The sequence below is a fragment of the Lichenostomus cassidix genome, chromosome Z (assembly GCF_008360975.1).
Source record: "Lichenostomus cassidix isolate B80296 chromosome Z, HeHo_3.0, whole genome shotgun sequence".
NCBI lineage: Eukaryota > Metazoa > Chordata > Aves > Passeriformes > Meliphagidae > Lichenostomus > Lichenostomus cassidix.
In genome coordinates this window covers 58,596,523-58,616,557 of record NC_139511.1, presented here as the reverse complement: position 1 = coordinate 58,616,557, position 20,035 = coordinate 58,596,523, and the positions used below count along the sequence as shown (strand labels likewise).

The window sequence follows — 20,035 nt, the reverse complement described above, 5'->3', positions numbered from 1 at the left end:
ACATATTTTCAGTACTGCAAATTTACTGTATTTTGCTGTTCACCAATTGAATCCCTCCTTAGTTGGAATATCCTAGCTTAATTCAGCCTGTCGTACTTGCTGCAACTTGTTTTTGTAAGCAGTTTTAGTTTGATGAAGCTTGCAGTGGTTTAGAAAACCCAGTTGGCTGATGAGGTGCTTTCTGTAAGAATGTCTGCAGGCAATAAGTTACTCCCTGTGATGAAGAAGCTTTCTGTACTCTGACAGTCCATGTAAAGAAATTGCCATCACCTTTAGCTGTCTTTTAAGAGCAATAAATATTGCCATATTACTAAACTGCAGTTGAAAATAATTCTGGTGTTCAGAAAATGGCACATTTTGCAGGTCGCCCATAACCCTGTATAAAGTGATAGATTGTTGTATCCATAAGGGCAGTTGCCCTCTTATCCCTATGTAGGTTTATTTTGAGTTTAGGCTAGGGTAAAGGAGTTGGATTTCTTTGGTTTGAGAGTCTTTTAGTGCATGTTAGTACTGTCTCTGCTAGGTATTGGAAGGAGGAGTGTCTGTGATTGAGGTTACACAACCTTCTGAGTGACTATTTTCTCTGTGCTTCCTTCATACAGCATTACTGTGCAAAAATTTCAAGGCTTCAATCTTTTTGAAAAGTATGTTGGCCTTTTTCGTTCTAATTTCATTACATAGTATTTCATTTTCTATCAAAGAATAATGGTTTTGAAGAGCTTGCTCTGATGCTGCTCAGAACAAATTAAAGGGTTACCATTGCGCCATGTTTAGTTTTGATTCCAAAGTGTTATTCAACGTTCAAATACTTACTTGGTTTTGGAAACCTAGATATGCAAGCCACTCTGCTTGGAAGAATAGAAGTAAATCAGTGATATAGGCAAGTAATCAACAGGAGTAAGAAGTAACTTCATTTTTTGGAGCTGGTTTTTTTCAATAGTTATGTTTTTTAAAGTGTGGTATTTTCATGTGCTCACAAAACAGTACCGTTGTCTGAGCCTTTTGTAGAGCACCTAAGTTAGTATCCCATGTTATGAAGTATTTCTGTAGATGACATGAATTCTTTTTGTCTTGTCAGGAATAGTGAATAAACAATTTCCTGTGCAGTGCTTATTCTTCTGTCCATTCAAATGTGTCTTTCTGCATTTCTGTAGTAGTAAGTTGTAGATTTAAACCACAAATCCTAGCCTAACTAAGAAAGTTCCCTGCACAGAGTTGAAAGCTGTTTCTAGTCGTGAGGTTCTAGCTGAATGCGTTTATCAAGGCAGAAAGAAAAAAGTTTTTTTTTTCTGGAAAGCCTGGTAATTTCATGGAAATTCTTCAACATCTTGGTCATGCTGCAGGCAAGCTTGGTGCTTCTTCAGTACTTCCTCGCTCTACTCAGATCATTAATGATGGAATCAGATGCTTTTCAAGTTCTTGGTGGCATGTTTGTGAGATATCTGAAATACTTTCATGTCTGTTTTCTCAGACAGGCAATGATTGCCTGTGTTAAGTATGGATAGTGGGCTATGTAGAGAGCATTTGGTGTTCAGATCCAGCGGTTAGTATGCCATTTAGTTCTTGTGTTGTGAAGCACACACTGTAGAGAAATTGCTTAGTCTCGTATGTATCTTTTTGGCATACTCGGTTCTACTCACTCCAAGTTAAAAGCAAAAGAAGGTCTTTGCTGAGTGGAGAATAACTTTTATCCTATTACCTGTTAGCCTGAAAACTTGGTTTACAGGAGAGAAGAAGAAATCTCTGCAAAATGCTGGTAAGACATACCAAAGACAATGTTTTTTTAAGACGTTTTAATAATGTTGCAGATGTTTTTGAAAAATTGAGTGGTTAGTAGTTAGAATTAAAATTTCTGTAGAGGTTGATAGTTTTTCCTTACCACTTCATTTTCTAGATGTGCACATAAATTCATGTACAAAAACAAGTAAATATTTTTTCTTTGTAGGCAGACATCTGTATAAATCATGTATTTTAAGTTTTCACTGAGCAGTATGTTAACCAGGCAGAAGCTGTTTGAAGATAAATATTGTAGTTCGCACTAGTATTTTATTTTTTATTCTTCTGGTTTGTATTTTTTATAAGGACCGCATTTTTGTTGCCATGTTGTGACTCTATGTGAAAGCATTCTTGGGTCAACTCATTCTGTTTCTATTAAGTCAGGAGCTGAATATCTTCTCTTTAATGTCTGTTTCCAATACAAATTCTTACTTTTTTATCACCATTTAGTAAACACAATTGTACATTGTACTCTCCTTTGATTTTGTTTTTCCCCACACAGCAATAGAAAACTGAAAGGAAACATGTGGTGTATCTAGTTGAATTACTGAATTTTTTGATGATGGATTTCTCTCTATTGTATTAGAAAATATAAGACTGTGATTTCTGTCCTATAAATAATCTTAAAGCATATTAAAGGCCAAAGCACTAATTACAGGAATGAACTTCTAGAGAGAACAAGCTAAAACCAGTTGTGAAGTAACACCAATATGTTCTAGTTATGATTCAGCTTTTTTAGAGAAAGATTTTTAAAATGGTTGATTTTAACTAGCCATGTAGATAACTGTAAAGAAACCCATTTTGTCCAATGCTATTGGGGTGTATTCTATTGATAATGTTGAAACAGTTGAAGCCTCATCAACCCTTCCCATCCCTACCAGGAAGTAATGACTATGCTACTGTTAGAAAAGAACCTTCTAAAACACATTTAAGGCTTAAAAGCTATATGCACTAATTGACAAAATACAGTGAACATTTAAGCTGTTAATAGCCGCAACATCCCTGATGCATAGACCTTCAATATGCTAACACTGCATAACAGTTCTCTATTGTGCATCTCTTTAATGAGGGTAACTGTGTCACTTCTTTTCTTGCTTCACTACCTGCTGTGTATGGAAATTATGTACACTATTTAGCACTTTCTTTCAACTTTCAAAGTGCATGCATATTACATAGAAGCATTACATCCTGCATTAGGTTAAGGGACAGCTTTTAACAGGTCTGATTTCCTTGTAGTTTCTTAAGTGCAACTTTTCTTCTTCTAAAAGGCATGCACTAACAGGGATTTTGCTCTAAATTTGCATTTCTTGATTGGGGATTTGCTTCTGTTTTTCTCTCTTACGTCTCACAGCACTTGTAACTGTATGGGCAAAGATCTGTTACAGAAATCACTTTCTCTGTAAAGGAGATGTGAAGAATAGAGAACATGCATCACAATGAAGGCAGGCATTGGTTGAATTTCTTGATACTGTTCTTAGTTGCAGACCATACCAGTAGTGTGACAGAACTGTCAAGCTAAACTTTAAAACACTACTTTTTGCCTTTTTCTTTCACCCTCACCTTTGGGTGCCATTTTTTTAACAAACAAAAGGCTAAATAGTTTGCTGTATTTTAAACCTTAAAGTTAAATGCTGCTTCATAGCTACCATTCAATAGGGAATTAATTAATTGGCAGTTGCAAGGTGAAAGGAACAGAACACTAGAAAATGCACAATAATGGAATTTAAATTTTAGTATTCTTTGATGTAGCTGCCAGCCCAGGGACATTGTTGTTAAAACTGAATTCTCAAGTAATGTTTCATACACTGTAGTGATAAACTTTCTTATCATCGTAAGAAATCTTACCAGAGTTATCAATTCCTTAGATGTTGCTGTGTATCCAAATGCGTACTCAACAGCTCTGGCCTTAGAATATTTGCTGTCCAGGTTAGATTAGGAATTGACCAAGGTGTTCCTGCCTCACAGCAGCAATACCACTATCTATGTGTAAATAGTTTCCCAGTTCCCTGCAGGCTCTGGATGTTTTGCTCCCTTGGGTCTTTCTCAGCTTCAATGGATAAGGGAGCTTTGAAGAAAAGCCATGTATTTAACATCAGTTGGACCCCTTTCCAAAGGCTGAAGATGGTGAAACAAGTAGTATATGAATTTGAGAGCTCCACCAAGGCCTTACTTGGAAATTTTCTTAGTTGGTACTTTAAAGGAAACTTAGTAAGGTTTTCAGGTGGGCATAAAGCAGATCATAATTTTTAATTTCCTTTTTCCTGACAGAATTCCTGAGAAACAGTAACCTTGGAAAATTCATTTCAATCATATGCTTATTATGTTGTAAATACGCATAACTTCTAATGAATGTTAAAAGTAAGGACTTTATTTAAATAGCATCAGAAACGCAAAAAATATAGAAATTATTTTCAGTGCATAAGAGTAGCCTGAATTCTGGCTTTCACTTCAGATATGAACATCTTATCCTTAATTGCTGTTTAAGGTTCTGTGCATCCCTGATCAAAACTGCATTTTATAGACTATAAGCTCAAGAGTCATCAGTAATGAGTAATTCACCAAGATACTATTGAAATACTGTGTTTAGCTTTATAAGACAATCTGCTTACTGTAACTTATGCTGGGATTATTTTATAAAATAATCAGAACTGCAAACTGAATAAATTATGTTTGAAAAACATGCCACCACTGAACTACACGTAAACTACAATACGCTATTTATTTAATAGTATATACAAAATTGAGCTAACCAGGGGAGTAGATACAAAGTTCTCTATCCCTAGGTAGCGTCTAGCTGCTAGTACTTTTGTCTGATTTCCTTCAGAGCTCTTCCCTGCCTGTTCTCGTTTTCCACTGAGAGGTAGTATCTGTAAGAGCAGTTGCTTATGGTAGTCCAGCAGTGAAGTGTTGCCATAAGGTAAATCATTCTGAGATAAATCAGATTTTTTCAGTTGCTTGGTTATCCTCTTTATTTTTCTAAATGCAGGTAAACTAAGACTCTCTCTTCTTTGATTTAAAAGCCTGTCATATGAAAACATGGCTATAGTCTTTGCTGATTGATTTTCTTACACATTTTTTAATCTGAACATTGTGAATTTCTTGTAGGGTGCTTGAAATTTGCGCACTGTAGAAAACTGTATTTTTGAAAGGTCTCACAAACAGCCCCAGCCACTGGGGGTGTGGGTGTGGGTGTGTGCAAGCAAAAATTTGCTTACATATGCTCTGGATGTGCTCTAGAAAGCATACTTTTCCTAAATACTGTTGGGTTACAAGAAAAAGTCATTTCCAACATCTTCTGTAATTCATACTTTTTTTCACCTTGTTTGAGATAATCATGCTGTTTATCATTTCATCAATTTGTAGAGCTTCACAGCTACAGTGAAGTCTCTTATGAGTACTAGTACTCATGTATGGGTACATTAATCTACTTTCAGGAAATATACTCTTTGCCCCTAAGTGCCCCAACTTTCCTCCATTTAATAATGATTTTCTTAATTTCAAATATATGGAGAAACCAAAGTGTAAATCCAGCTATTCGATTTCCTTTCTTTTTAATTTCTTCTCATTTGCCCAGACAACATCTACACAGCTAAGACATACTGTTACAGGGAAAAAAATGCAGTATTAATAAATAGTACATTTGTGTTGCTTATGATTGTTTCTTGGCCGAAAAATGATGCTGAACATGAAATATCTGTCTGTGCTAAAAATGGGACTTAGGTGTTTCAACTGTTTCATTTTAAAATTTTTAAAATGTTGTTTACTTGTCCATCAGAGTGCAGGCTAAATGGTAGGTATTTTTTTGCAGGTGTGTCAAGAAAAATGCCTCTCGATTTTGAGTCTTGTCAGGGTATTGAGAGGTGCAAAATCACAGATTTTTGTTTTTCTTTTTAGTGTTGTAGTTTAAACTAACAAAAGCACAAGTCAGCTGCTTTTCCTTTAACTTGCCAGTAATCACTTCTATAAACACCAACTTTCTATGACTTTTGGAGGAGATATGAATACAAAACTTGGGGTTGTACTGCAGACTTTAAGTGAAGTGTTTTAAAGATGTGAAAGAAGGGCTGGTGAGGACGATTGTTTTCTACTTTCTACTGTGAATTCACATTCCAGTCATTATTCCTGTTTGCTCTTTCCTTGTGTTTTTCTCAAATCACAGATTCAAAGAGATGTTGGTTTAATGGTGTGTGGAATGTGTTACACCATTTCATTTGTAGTATCACATACAAGCAAGTATAGAATAATACTAGGCATGTAAAATACTGGGAAAGTGTAGAGAGCCTTTGCAGCAGGACAACAGGGAAGTTCTCAAGGAGTTTTTGCAACTGCAGTGAATGCTCAGACATTATGGTTGCTACATTATTATCTCGGCTGTGAAATACAAACTGGTGGATGGAAATACTGAAGCTACCAGTGCTTGTTTTGGATGCTGACACTTCCTTTGCATGATGGCAGGCAGGAATCTAAGAGGTATTATAGTGGGCTTATGTTGTTTTCAGTAATGTGATAATTTCTGCTTCTGTTAGACCTACTTTTCTCCATTTTCAGTTTCTCTTCAGTTTTTTACAAAACTGCTTGTGAAAAGAGATTTCCTTAAAATGGAAGCTTTTATGAAATCTTTGTTACTATCAAATTCTGTTTCCTGTTTAGAATGTTCAGTTTTCTTTTTAAAAATACAGTTCTTTAGGTGCTTTTTTTCAGCTTGTTTATTAATCATTCTGCAGGATGGCTACATGGGAGAATATGTTATGAGTAATACCATGTTGTTCACCGTTTACTGTGATAAAGTAAAATGATTGTGAAGCCTGAAAGAAAACTGTATCCTGTGTGATACAAAGTTTCCTATGGGCAAATATGCTTTTTCCCCTTGTTTTGTCTGTAGCTGTTAGATTAATGTTGTCTGACCATGTTTAGTTCACTCTGCTCCTTTTTTTTTTTTTGCAATTTACACAGCAGATGCCTTTCTCTTGCATTTCCTTCAAAAATACTGTATCGAAATGTAGAAACATAAATGTTCTGATCCTGACTTACAGTAAAGCAGCAGAGCACATTAAATAAAAAAACCTTTTTCACAGCAGCTACTTTGTGGGTATTACGCAAGATGTTCTGTGCTTTGATATAACAACTTCTAAATAAAGTGAATTGCAACATGAATTTATAGCAAAACTTTACGTACTTAGTCTGGTAAAATATGTTGGAGGTGGGGAAGAGAGCAAGCTGTTGTAAACTCCTATAAAGTACAGAAAACTTCTACTTTCTCTCCATTCTAACAAGTGTAAAACTATTGAGGTTAAGTAGGTGGGGCAACCGGAAGTAATTGCTAAGGCCAGTGGCATTTTTGTGGTTTAATAAAGGCAGAAGCTAATTATTCAGTTTTTATTTAAGTGAAATGATGCCAAAAAGGAGGTTCCTGCAGAGCAGCTGCACTCCTTCAGTGTTACCCTAATTTACCACAGACACAACTGTCACAAATAGAACTTTTAAACTTGATACATAGCCACGAAAGTAAGGAGCCCTTTGTCTGGAATGCATGCAGAAGAACTCCTTTATACAAATCAACCGGCAGATGACGGACAATGATGAAAATTTGATTCTTTGAAGTCATAATGGTCATTGAAATGTGTGAAATTCTGGTATTGAAAAGAAAGCGGCTAGCAAGACTCTAAATCCTGGGTGGTTGCTGGAAGCTTGCTGGGAGGTTTTTCTGTGTTTTGACATCAACTTCCCATTTCTTGTTCCCTGTTTCCTTTATAAAAAAAAAAAAAAGAAAAAAAAGAAGGGGGAGTGCTAAACTGTAGGTAGTTAATAGTGGTTATGTACAGTTTCTGTCTTTGTGGTGAAAGAAATGCCATAGAAGAAACATGACACCTTTATGTACACCTGACCCATCTATTCAAAACCATTTGTTTTCAGAGCTACTTTCAATCATTTTGTCTCTTTCCTATTAATTAGAGAGTTCATTGCTTGTCCCCTGTGGAATTTGTGGTATTAGTGGAGTACTTAAAAGAAGAAAATTCTCGTTTCCTTTAGAAGTTATCTTCATGCTGAATAGTGCTTTCATTGTCACTGGCTCTCTGAATCAGTTTGTCTCCTTGCTGCATAGCACATTTTGTTTCTTATTACCCTTTCCAGAACAGCATTAGGAGACTTTCCACCATGACAAATATTCTTAAATAATGTAAGTAATAATAAAGAGAAACCCCTGTTTGAAAGTAATTTTATGTGATCTCTGCTGTTTAAAAAAGCTGTCCCTTTCAGCTTATTCCAAGACGAGACAAAATGCCTCCAAATTATTATTTAAATTGTCTTGAGTTACAAAAACAATCAGAGTTTACTATGCAAATAATATATATATATTAAGAAAAACAGAATGCCAGATTGCACCTTTTAGATTGGAGCCTGTTTTAAAAATGTGAAACAGGATTATTAATTTTTAGTAAAGAAAACCTATACAGTTCAAATCTCAAGTCTTTTATATTGTCATCTAATATCTTTAAGATTTTGAATGCTGAACATCTCACTGGTATCTTAATATGCTAATACAGCAAAATTCATTAAGGAACACTTAAAAAAAAAAGATAGTAATGTGAAACCAGCTGTCAAAAATATCTTTGGTTTGGAAAGTTGGTTCACAGGTAGTTTCAATGAGAACTTGAACTCAGAACAAAGCACTGAAGACCCAGTAAAGAGTTCAACCCAATGCAGCATAGTTCTTTTCAAGTATTATATTGTTTTAATGGCATCTTGGAGCGGGAGCTTTAGCCCATTGAAATGTCGCTTAAAGGACAGGTTCTTCTGTCACTAGCTGGAGCTGTGTGGATGAAATGATCACAATAGAGTGTTGTAATGCATTTTAAAAGTGTGAGAAATCAGTTTGTCTAGACTAAGAGTGCGCCTACAGGGAATAGGAATCTTAGAGCTTCTGTGCTCTTTAGGTGTCAAGTATGTGATAGATGCCAAGCCTTTTTATTCCATATCTTTGGCAACAGCTCAGCTATGCTACAGTACCTTACATGTCTACAGCAAGCAAAATCAGTGATTTTATGTCAGGACAACTTGAGCTTCAGCAACCAGAAACTCATTGTCCTAACAACTGTCTGTTCAATTGCCAGCTTTTAAAATGGGGAAGATGTCAATAAATGGTTGCTAGATTCCCAGAAGGCATGGAAACTCTAGCTATAGTGAATCTAAGTATGGAGCAACACCATGCAGATATTTCAGTTTTGGAAAGCAGGCAGGTTTTCATTTTCAGTTTGAAAAGATTTTCGTGGGATTAATCCTATATTATTAGTGAAATAACCTTGATTTAGAGCCAACTGAGTGCCCAAAAAAACATGGCTTGAAGGGTTTGTCTGGGGTTTTGGTTTTACTTTCATCCAGGTAAACAAGTCTAGGCATTTCATTACTATGGTTACCTCGTAAATACAGCATTTGCTGGTTTTAACCCTCCTTCTGGATTGTGTAATATTTTTATGATTTGTTGTTAAGTCTTCAAAAGAGAAAACAGTATATGTCCATAATGTTATTTAACATGGTATCTTTATTTTAGTAGTTCCAGATCATTCTGGAAGAATTCAAAAATTTTTAAATCTGAAGCATAAAATTCATAATGGACTTGCAAGTTGCTGAGAATAATAATCGTAAAAAAATAAAATAATTTTGAGCTATTTTGAAGTTTACATATCTGAAAGTATTTGATGATAACAAGCCCAGCATTTTTGCACATAGCATACTGTTTGAGAGCTGAAAAATAATTTTTTTGTGAATATTACTACATTTTCTCATGTTTGTTAAATAAAGATGTAAAGGCTAATATTTCAGCCTGTTCATATAAATAAGCAAGCTGAAACATTGAATCCCCACCAAACTTAATTGCAGGTAAAACCCCCTTTTTGTTAAACAAAGCACTTTGCCAATTCAAATCAGAAAAATTTAAAGCAAATTCCTTCTAAAACTGTGGTTTAAGCTTCAGCAGTGAGAAATGCCAGTCTTTCAGAAGGTATTTTATATAGGTGTTGCAACATTCCAGTGGCTGGTACTACTTCTCTTTCATATCACTGCTAGACTCATATTAAAAACAAGCATGACTTGGTACTAATGAAAGCATTTATAATAGAATTGTTAAGATACTGTGACAGTTTCTTGTGGTAGTTAGGGTAGAAGTGTCAGAAGTTGGAAAGCTAGTGTGCATGCTTGTTTGTTGCCCCTGCTGTCCTAATTGCAAATGCAAGTCAAATGCTTTAAACGTCCTCCTTTTTATAGTTTTGAGGGTCTGATCTCCCAAAATTTATTTTCTGAAGTAAAACTGAAAATGAGAACTGCCACATTTCAAACAGTGGTCTGGTGACTGCATCAGGAAGTTTTAAGTTTGCCATAAAGCAAAACCCCGTAAAGTTAGTAGGTACACTTATATAAAACCAATGTTCTATTTAAACTTGTTTCCCTTTTCATTCAAGTCATGGCAATACTATGAAGATGAGTTCAATATGTCCAAAGTTTTGTCGCAGTTTTCTGGACTTTTACCAGCCCTTGTTCCTGGAGAGAGAGAAGGGGAGGGGAGGGCAGGGAGGGAGACCAAGGAGCTCCCACTGGCCTTTTAAGTATGTAAGGAACAGGAGTAGTTTAGCCCCCTTAGAGATGGATTTGATGTTTGATTTCACTCTTTACTAGGGTGAACTGACAGGTTAATTTTATATAATTACTGTTTAGTTTTCAGCGAAAATGTTCACTTTAATTATATCAGATGCTGTTGAAGGTAATTTTTCACAGCAGTTCTTGTGGGTTTTTCCCTATCTTATGCTTTGTTAAAGTCAGTGTATTTTTAGGCTGGTTTGAAGGATTTATCTTTGTTAGGTTTATTTGGGGAGGCCCTCAACAAGGCTCATCCCTCCCGAGTAGAGGAGGGCATCCTGCTGCTGATATAGACAATGTTACAAATCTCTTTTTCTTTGAAGGTTGCAATCTCGTAAATCGTTGTGTCCTTCACAAATACGCTGAAGAATGTTACCAGCATCAAATGTCCCTCTCTTGATCTTGAACATCAACAGAAGACCTGACTGTGAAATGCTGATAGTCATGGCTTGAAACATGAAGAGGGGGTCAACTTCATGTAATAACTAATGGCTAGAGAAATAAGAGAGCTGATTTCTAGTACCTGTTCTGCAGTCTCAAACAATCAACAGAATATTGTACAAAAGATATTACCTTCTGCCTTTTCCTTCATGCTAAGCATAGCTTCTTGAGTCAGCATAGGTGTTGGTGTCTCTTAACTATACACTGAGTTAAGTGCAAGGGAAAGCACTTATACTGCAGCACATATTTGGCTGGCAAGTATTTTGGTGAATAGTCCTGTTGCTGTGAAGTTTGGGCTCATAACGGTAATATAAAATTGTGGAATTTGTTGATGTTCCAGTCTGTGCTCAAATACCTTTCTGAAGGAAGAAGGAGTTTGCACATTTCCACATTTGCTTTAGCTGGTGCATGTTGAAGCAGTCCTGACTTTGCAGCTGTGCTCAGAGAAGGACGGGGAGAAATATCCTGTCCCTCCTCTGGCATTAGCTGTTTTGTAGATGGCAGATGAGCAGGTTCGGGTAACTCATCCAAGCAAAACCTAATTCAGCCAAGGGAAGCAGGATGATAGCAGCTCCAAGACATATCACCTTCGGTTGTATGCAGCTGAAATCGTGTAGTTTTCTCAAAAATGTACTTTTCTAAATTTTTTCCCAGTTTTTGTAATTTTATAAACAAAGCATGAAATTATATAAAAATCATAGGCAATATTATTTTACAAGCATCTTACAAATCCTTTCTTTAACAAGTCTCATTATGTTTTTCTTAGGATATCACTACTTTAACTGGTGTTCCAGATGAGCACATCAAAACCAGAAAAGTTCACATTTTTGTTCCAGCACGTAATGCAATGCAGTCAGGAGCTAACAATACAAAGAAATGGAAGATGGAATTTGATAACAGGGAGCGCTGGGAGAACCCTTTAATGGGCTGGGCATCTACGTGAGTACTTACTGAATTTCAAAATAGTTTTCTTTTATATTCAGCTCTCATTAGTAATGTAAACTTGAAGTATCCCTTCTACCTGTAAATCTAACTGTGTTCTAACAGTACTTACAGTAAGTGGTTGGGTTTGTTTATTGGATGATTTATGATCTGTTAAGTTTAAAAGCAGATTCTTGCTCACAGCCTCATCTGGAAGAGTTTGAAAAAGATGGTAACGACCTTAAATTTCAACAATTACATTGTGGTGATGATACTGTGTGGTAGGGGCCAGAAGGTCATTAGTTACATAAATCAGTAAATCATTCTCAGCTCTCAGTTGCATCTTTTCAACAAAAACAACAATACTTACAGATTTTTTTTAAAGTTATATAAATATCCTGAAGATCTAAAATGACAAGTCATAACTCATAAAAAACCACAACAAACCCAGCTATTTAAAGTGTTACACTGTTTGTTTAAATATTGTCCATATTAGTATTAAAAGCTCTTAAATACACAAAACGTCCAGAAAGGTACTACTCTTAGCCAAATATGCTGTAATTTGGAGATGTAATTGCAACTTCGATTAATCTAATTTTTAATTCTTTTTTTCTTATACAAATACACTACCTACATTTCACAGTGTGGTTAGAATTCCTGTAGACTCCGAGGACTATGCCAGGAATTCCTCTGACAATATTGTAATTTTGATTTGAAGCTATCTCCTTTGAGGCATATTCAGAATAGTTAATTACATAAACCAAAATCAACCACTAGAGATTATTTTTGAAACTTCAGAAATAGATGCAGTGTGTACTGAAAATACCTGGCTACAATCATGTTAGCACTTACAATCAAAGAATACAAGATTCTAGGGAAAAAAAAACTTTAAAACCTTAAACATGAAATAATTTGAGGATGCATTTTTTGATATTTCTTAACATTCTGAATCCAGTCACAGAAATTTTTTTCTATTTTTGATTTATAACATAAACATATCCAGAAATTCAGTTCAAAGTAACTCAGAAATCAGATCTTCCTGTTGCATTGATTTCTCATAAAAATTTGAGGCAACTTTACTTACGTTTTTATTTTTCGGTAGGGAAAGGAAGTTCTCATGGATAAACAAGCTCCAGGCAGGACAAAAGCAAGTGCTCTGTTGTGAATTGACACTGCTGAGTTAAAGGTTTTGTAAATTAGTTTGTATCCATTAAATTTTAAGGCATTCCTGTAAAAATTATTAGTGTATACTCCAGTGTCACTATTCAACACCCAAACATACCTAAGAGTTTATTCTCTTTTGATTAACTTTCTGCAAAGAACATTTCTTGCACGTTTTTCTGTTTACTTTTTAATAATATAATGGGATTAGTGGATTAGAGCTCTTTGGAGTTTTTTCTCTGAACTCAATATACTTTATCACCTGTCAGTCTTTGCTATATTTCTGTCATTTTACAGTCTTGTTCAGGGTTGGGGGTTTTTTTGAACTTGTTGTTTCTTGGCTATTGGGCCTTTTTCAGTGAAAATTACCCTGTTGTAGATCTAAGTAAAATGGACCCATGGCATTTTTTTTAATTTGGAGGTTTCGTTACAAGAATGCCTAAAGACAGTTCTTTAGTACACCTTTTAATATAAAGCTGTAAACAAAGAAATGTGGGAAGTGTGAGGTTTCCATTGTATGAGATCTCATAAGAGAACAAAATGTGGAATCCTAGTTTTCCGTGTCTGATAAAACAGCTGGGAGTAGGCAAAGGAAATCCTGCAGCACTGGTACTGCTGACACTATCAGGACATCATGCTGGACATCCTGAAATCCACTTTGCTCACATGGATAGCTCATTTATGGAAATAAATTAGAAGTGCATTTAGATTGAATGAAAGATGATTCCACATAAAACAGAACAAATAATTTCTGCACAGTTCTCATTTCCCAGCTGCCTCTGTCCTGGAAGGTTTTTGCCATATTTGCAGTACTGAACAGGCACTGGTCCCTCACTGCACTTCAGACTTAAAGCTTCTTTGTTCCTCTTTAGTAGTGTTGAAAAGATTTTTCTAAACCCAGTCATGGAAGAGAATAACAATAAGCAAAAGTTGTCACAATATTGCAGTACACTTGGGTCACTTGATTCTCCACTGATCATGTCATGAACTAATTCTTAGTTCCTAATTCTCCTAACTGCTGTTATAAGGGAAATCTTTAAATGTCTTAAAGACAGCCTATCACAGTGGCTTGCAGAAGTATGATTTCTGTCTTTATCGTGGGGTTTTTTTTTGTTTGTTGTGGGGTTGTTTGTTAGTTTGTTTGTTTCTGATTTTTTTTATTGGGGAATATATTGGATATATAGTGAACGCCATTTTTCCATGTGTACATCAGATAAAATTACACTGTTGTCTTTGCTGGAAGCGAGATTCCCCCATTCCCCCTCCCCCTTTGCCAGTCACAGGCTCTGTCCTTTATTGTAGAGAGTTCAGTGTATCTTCAGTCTTTTCTCTTCATTTATCCTTCTAGCTTCAAAGAGAGAATAGTTGAGAGGCAGCTTCTTCAATAGTTTGTTGCAATTTGGTCTTGTCTTTCCAGCTGTCTCCCAGGCTCATAGGCTGTGTAGTCTCAGGGAAGCTTTATCTACCTTTGTGTTGCTACAACCAGTGTCTCATTTCTTTAAGAGTTAGAACCCCTCTTTTTTTTATTTCAATCTTTGTCATTGTTCTTAAATTGAGCTTTTATAGCAACAAATAAGGCAATTTCTTGTTTTAACTGAGATTTTAATTTGTTTCAGAAAGCTTCATGGTGTGTCATTCCTTTTAATAATGCACTTGAGGAATAGTTGGTCATCTAAAACTAACCACTAGCTGTAATTAGTTAGCTAGCACTTTGCATTTTGGAGCTTCATTTTCAGTTGTAGCCTGTGATCTTACGAAAAGAGAGATATTTTACAGCTTTAAATTAAAAGGATGTTGCAGAGTACATACTGTAACCTCAGCAAGTGGATAGAAGTGTTTGTCTAACAAAGAACCCAATTAATTTTTTCAAGTATTTGTGAGGGAAGTTTAACACACTGAAAGAGTAAGACAATACTTTGCAGAAAGTAAATGTTGATCCTGGAAATAATTTTAAAAAGTATTTTGAATGGTTTCTGAGGTGGTGCACTACAGAGTTGTGTAATACAGCATTTGATTAACATTTGAGATCCAGATACAATTATTTTCTATTTCCAGTATGACTAAAAATTGTCATCTGATTCCTTACAGAGCTGATCCTCTATCCAACATGGTTCTTACATTTTCTACTAAAGAAGATGCCATTGCTTTTGCTGAAAAAAATGGTATGTATTGTGTGTTTAGGGTGTGAATGATTCATCCTTCCAGACAATTCTGATCTCAAAATGTTAACAACAGAATAAGTACAGGATAAAGTACCTTCTCTCTATTCTACAGAATTGGTAAACCATTAGTGTTCTACATGAGGAGGAGGAAAATGGGAAGGGTGGATATTTCCAAGGGTGCTGAAGGCATTGAGTTTAGAGTGCGTACTGCCTAGAAAGGTGTTTCAACCATTAATATTAATATTAAAAGGTAACATTAATACTAAAATGCTTTTGCAAGTATCTCTGTTTTGAATGAGAGCTGAATGAGATCTTGCTCAGGTCTTGGAGGAAAATTAATAGTTTAAGTGTACCCCAGCTTGGTGTTCCAGCTACGTGGCAGTGTGATCTTTGCATAAAGGCTTAACATGAGCCTCTCAATTCTTACCAATGGAAACTGTCAGAGGTCTTCTGAATGTTTGATAATCAGAAGAACTAAAATTAGTTGACTACCAAGTAAGCATGCTGGACTTAAGTTTGGACTGTGTTGCAGCAAAGATTTATTGTAAAAGGAACCCAAGAGGAACATCAAGTCCAACTCACTTCTCCTCACAGGACTGCCTAAAAGTAAACTGTGTGACTAAATCATTGCCCAGATGGTAACTGAACTCTGACAGGCTTGGTGTCCTGGTCACTTCCCTGGGGAGCCTGTTCCCATGACCAACCGCTCTTTCAGTGAATAAGCTTTTCCTATTATTGAGTCTGGATTTCCCCAGATGCAATTTCATTTCATTCTTTGTGTCCTGTCACTGGTGACCAGATAGGCGCTCAGCACATCCCCTCGCTGCTTGCCATGAGGAAGCTGTAGATTGAGGATGTTATGCCTAGTTCTTCCCAGCACTAGAGTCTAAACACATCCACTTGATGATTGTTCTTACTTGTGAAAAAGACAGCAGAAAAGCCAGTATCATCAGTTAATTTTTAAGCTAATGATGTATCAGAAGGAATGTATCAATAAAGTTACTTAGTTAGGCTTGTATTTCCTTACAGAATAATGGTACCACAAACAGTACCCATAATCTCAGCCTTTTGAATATTCAGCAGTCCTTTTTTGTGTTAGCATGAATTTTTTGCTGCCCTTTTTTTTTTTCTTTTTTTTTTTCTTTTAAATCAACTCCATTTTCCTTAAAAAGTTAAAGTTAAGCTGGATGCTTAGTCCCTGTGGATGTGTAGAAGATTGATTACATTGAGATAAAGCCAGGAATAATGCACATGAAGCTTAAACTTCTTCAGAAGTCTTCCCTGTGGTCTGCAGCTTTCAACTATATTTAGTCTGGGGTAGATAGTAAAGTTCCTTGGTCAGGCCAAATTATGCAGAGTTGTTAGATGGTTGGTGTTACTCACCACAAACATGGTAAGTCCATTAACCTATACCTCTAAGAAACTAAACCATTTAATGTGCAATTTGTTTGTACTTTTAAATGTTAAAGGCTAATATTTAACACATCTGTTCCTCTTTGAATGGAACTTTTTTGGATTAATAGGTAATTTTATTGAAAAATATGTTGTGTTTTTTAAGAAATTAATAGTATCATATTTGCATTGGATATACAAATTACTGTGCAATTTTATTAGTGTTTTTTATTGTTTTATGAGCAGATATGACATTTGGGAGAATTTGGTGTAGTTGCATTTACACTTCTGTATTCATGTTATTTCTTGAGCAATTCAGCCTACAAGAGAAAAAAATTAACAAGCTGCTTGTGCCATTTTTGTAGATGTTATATTTTACCCTTTCAAAATGCAGATTCAAGTAAAATGCATTTGTTCAGTGTAGAAAGTTTGTGCCTTCACTGAGTTAGAAATTATTCCATTGGGCATGAAAACAACTAAACTAAGGCTACAACTTGGTATTAACATTAGTTCAGTATGCACTTAGCTTGCACTCTTAACTTTCCCATGATTGAGAGACACCAGACTTCTCTGTATATACTGTCTTGCCTAAATTGTGATTTCAGTTTTATTTATGCATATGATAAATGCATCATATTTTCTGTAGTGATAGGTTCAATATCATATGTAGCTAGAAATAAAAAAATTACATTATTTAGTTCTGCTTTTTGAAAGAGATTAGAAGTTTAGGTACATGTTCACACTGGAAGTTAGCTTCTTAAGCAAGATAATATTGAGATATATCTAAGTCTAGGAGCACTAATACTTACCTCTCTCTGTCCCTCCTCTATGAGCCACACACATTTTCCATTACAAAATTCTTTAAGAATTTAGAGTTTAATTTCTGGAAATTCTAGATATTGCAGGCTATTTTGATACAATTGGTAAACTTAAGAGTTCTTTCTCACCTAAGAACTTAAGGAACATAAGGCAAGCTGTCTTTCTGCCTGCCCCATCTGATGTGTTTTGGGATGTTGGAGTAGCAGTGCTGGATACAGTAACAGGAGACATTGCTGTCCAAAATACTGCAGCTGAAGATGGTCTGAGGTCAAGGCAAGGAGAAAACATTTTTAACTGGAAGAAATTAAAAGTTTTGACGGTTGACGTAAATTTTTTTTTGTCCTGACATCACTGAAGCAGTTGTTTAAAAACATACAGCTTAACTAACAAGGGTGGAGAGTTTTGCTACTCCACAATAACCTTTAGTCAGGTGGTGAGGGTGTTCTTCCAGAAACAATGAAATCTGCTTTCTGTCTATTTGGCTTATGTGGCAGGGCTCTGGGCAAGAATAACTTCCCCCACCATTCTGGTGTTTTTGGAAAAGTGACCTGTGCTCTCTGTTGTGAGCAACTCAAAGTGACGGTCTGAAGGAGTCTGTTCCAAAGTGTGGAACCTAATCACATATGGTGGCCTCTTGCAGTCTTCAGTTAGATGTAACAAACCTTATGTATTTTGGATATCTGTGGCAGTCTGAGTCATTGTGCTGGCACTTTTAGTGCTCTTTTAGAGGCACTCGGCCCCTCTCCATCTAGTGTATAAAAAGATGAAGCAATACCTTGGGGCTGTAGATTCCATTCCAGCAGCCAAGTGTCTCAGTGTTAGGTGTTACAATGCTGAATGTTGCAATACCGAAGTCTGTCTCTGGATCTAGTTCTGGCTGTTTACTCAAGCTTATATTTTTAATCAGAACAGGAGACAAAAGACAGTGTTCTCACAGATGGAAATAATATGTTTTTAAAATCTCTATTCAGTGTTTCTGACAGAGAATAGTTAACTTGGAAATTAACACTGGTTGAGACTAATAAACATGAAGAAAATGTTTGTGTGACATTTGTGAATAAACAGAATTGAGGCAGTGACATGACAACTTGTGTATCTTATAGAACATTTTGATGTGTAGGTGTACCTGAAGCATAAAAATTCTGAGATATGTTGAACATTTTAGGGCTAACAACTTTCAGTTTTAAAACTAAGGAAGAAAAGTACTGTCTTACGAGTATCACTTAAAACTGCATATTTAAACACTTCTAGCTTCAACTGAAGTATCTCAACTTTGAGTGAAATATTGCAGCTAAAGAGACCAAACTTCGGAATACTGAGTGCTGCCCTGGCAACTTTCCAGGCACCTGGAGGCTGCAACCAATTTGCATTTTGATTTACATAAACACTAATGTCTCCACCTCCTCTTTTCTGACATTTTTAAACATTTTTCTTGCTTAACTATCACATAATTTACTTGTCTTCTATCACTTCATTCCCTTCTCTTTTTACCTCTAATTTTTAATGTTCTTATAAAAAATGTTAAGTATTAAACTCTTTTCTAATGTTGAAGTTTTTTCTTTTCTCTTCATTTTTTTTGGTCCTCCCACCGTTTTTTTTTTCCCCTAGCTTTCCATGGTCTCCATTGTCTCCCAGCCTTTGAGATGGATCTTCTGTATGGGGTTTTTTCCATGTTTTTTTCTTACCTTCTTCATTTACTGTGCCAAAATACACAAAGCCATACTGCTTCTGTGGTGCTATGAAATTGTGGAGCCATGAACTTACAGGACAGTCGGTGTTCCTGTTGAGCTTTTCACTGATGACAACTTTTTTTGCATGGAGGTCTGTAGTATGGTCAGGTCTTACAGAATAAGCATTTGCCATATATATGGCATTTCAGTATTCTCCATTGCCTGCTAGAAATTAGATTAGTGGGTGCCTACATGGAGAAAAACATAATAAAGTTAATACTTTCAAGTTGCATGTGCTGTATGTTGTCAGCTGAGAAAATAATTCTCATCTCTTGTCTCCCCCTGCCATTACCCTGTAACCTCTAGGCTGGAGTTATGATGTTGAAGAGAAGAAGATTCCAAAACCTAAATCCAAGTCTTATGCTGCAAATTTTTCTTGGAACAAAAGAACAAGAGTGTCTACAAAATAGGTTGGCATTGGCTGTGTGACTGGGAATAAAGTCAGCTGTGCTATATTTATAGTCCATGTATAATACATCTCTTAATCTCCTAATAAATTTGACCTTTAAACTACAGATGCATCTTGTGATGTCTATTTAAAAGGTTTTTGATGTCTCCAATTGAACCTGTTACAAACTTCCCTATAAATAGAGGAGATTTTGAAGTGTTCATACTTCTAAAAAATTGCTGTACTAGGAATCTATCAAAAGCAATGTTTGAAATCAGCTGCAACTTTAGAGATTATGATTGATCTTTGATGGTAATTTTATATCCACTATCCTGTTTGAACTTTTAAAGTTTAGTAAGGTCAATAAGCTTTGCATATACTTTCAATAAAAGCTGGGGTTTTTTCTTTCTGTAAAAGATCGTTTTGGCACTTGAAGAGCAAAGGATGGGTATAATTCAAGACTGTTCTGTATAAATGTATATTATATAACTCCTTTCTGCTGAAATTAACACCTTTATTGTTCCAGAAGCATTCATGACTGGAGTAGAAAGCTCTGGGGTTTGTTTTGATTATGAAGGAGGTTTAGTCCGAACAATTAAAATTGTAGTTGTTTC

General features: G+C 35.7%; 1 protein-coding gene across 1 annotated transcript in view; it reads left to right on the top strand.

The window, feature by feature from the left end:
- NDUFS4 (NADH:ubiquinone oxidoreductase subunit S4) overlaps positions 1-19,548 on the top strand; it is a 46,859-nt gene extending 27,311 nt beyond the window's left edge. The window contains exons 3-5 of the mRNA XM_085042974.1: positions 11,615-11,787; positions 15,019-15,092; positions 19,340-19,548. Coding sequence (XP_084899100.1) covers positions 11,615-11,787; positions 15,019-15,092; positions 19,340-19,443 — 351 coding nt within the window. The 3' untranslated portion in view covers positions 19,444-19,548. The remainder of the gene's footprint in view (positions 1-11,614; positions 11,788-15,018; positions 15,093-19,339) is intronic.
- Positions 19,549-20,035: the final 487 nt, after the last annotated feature.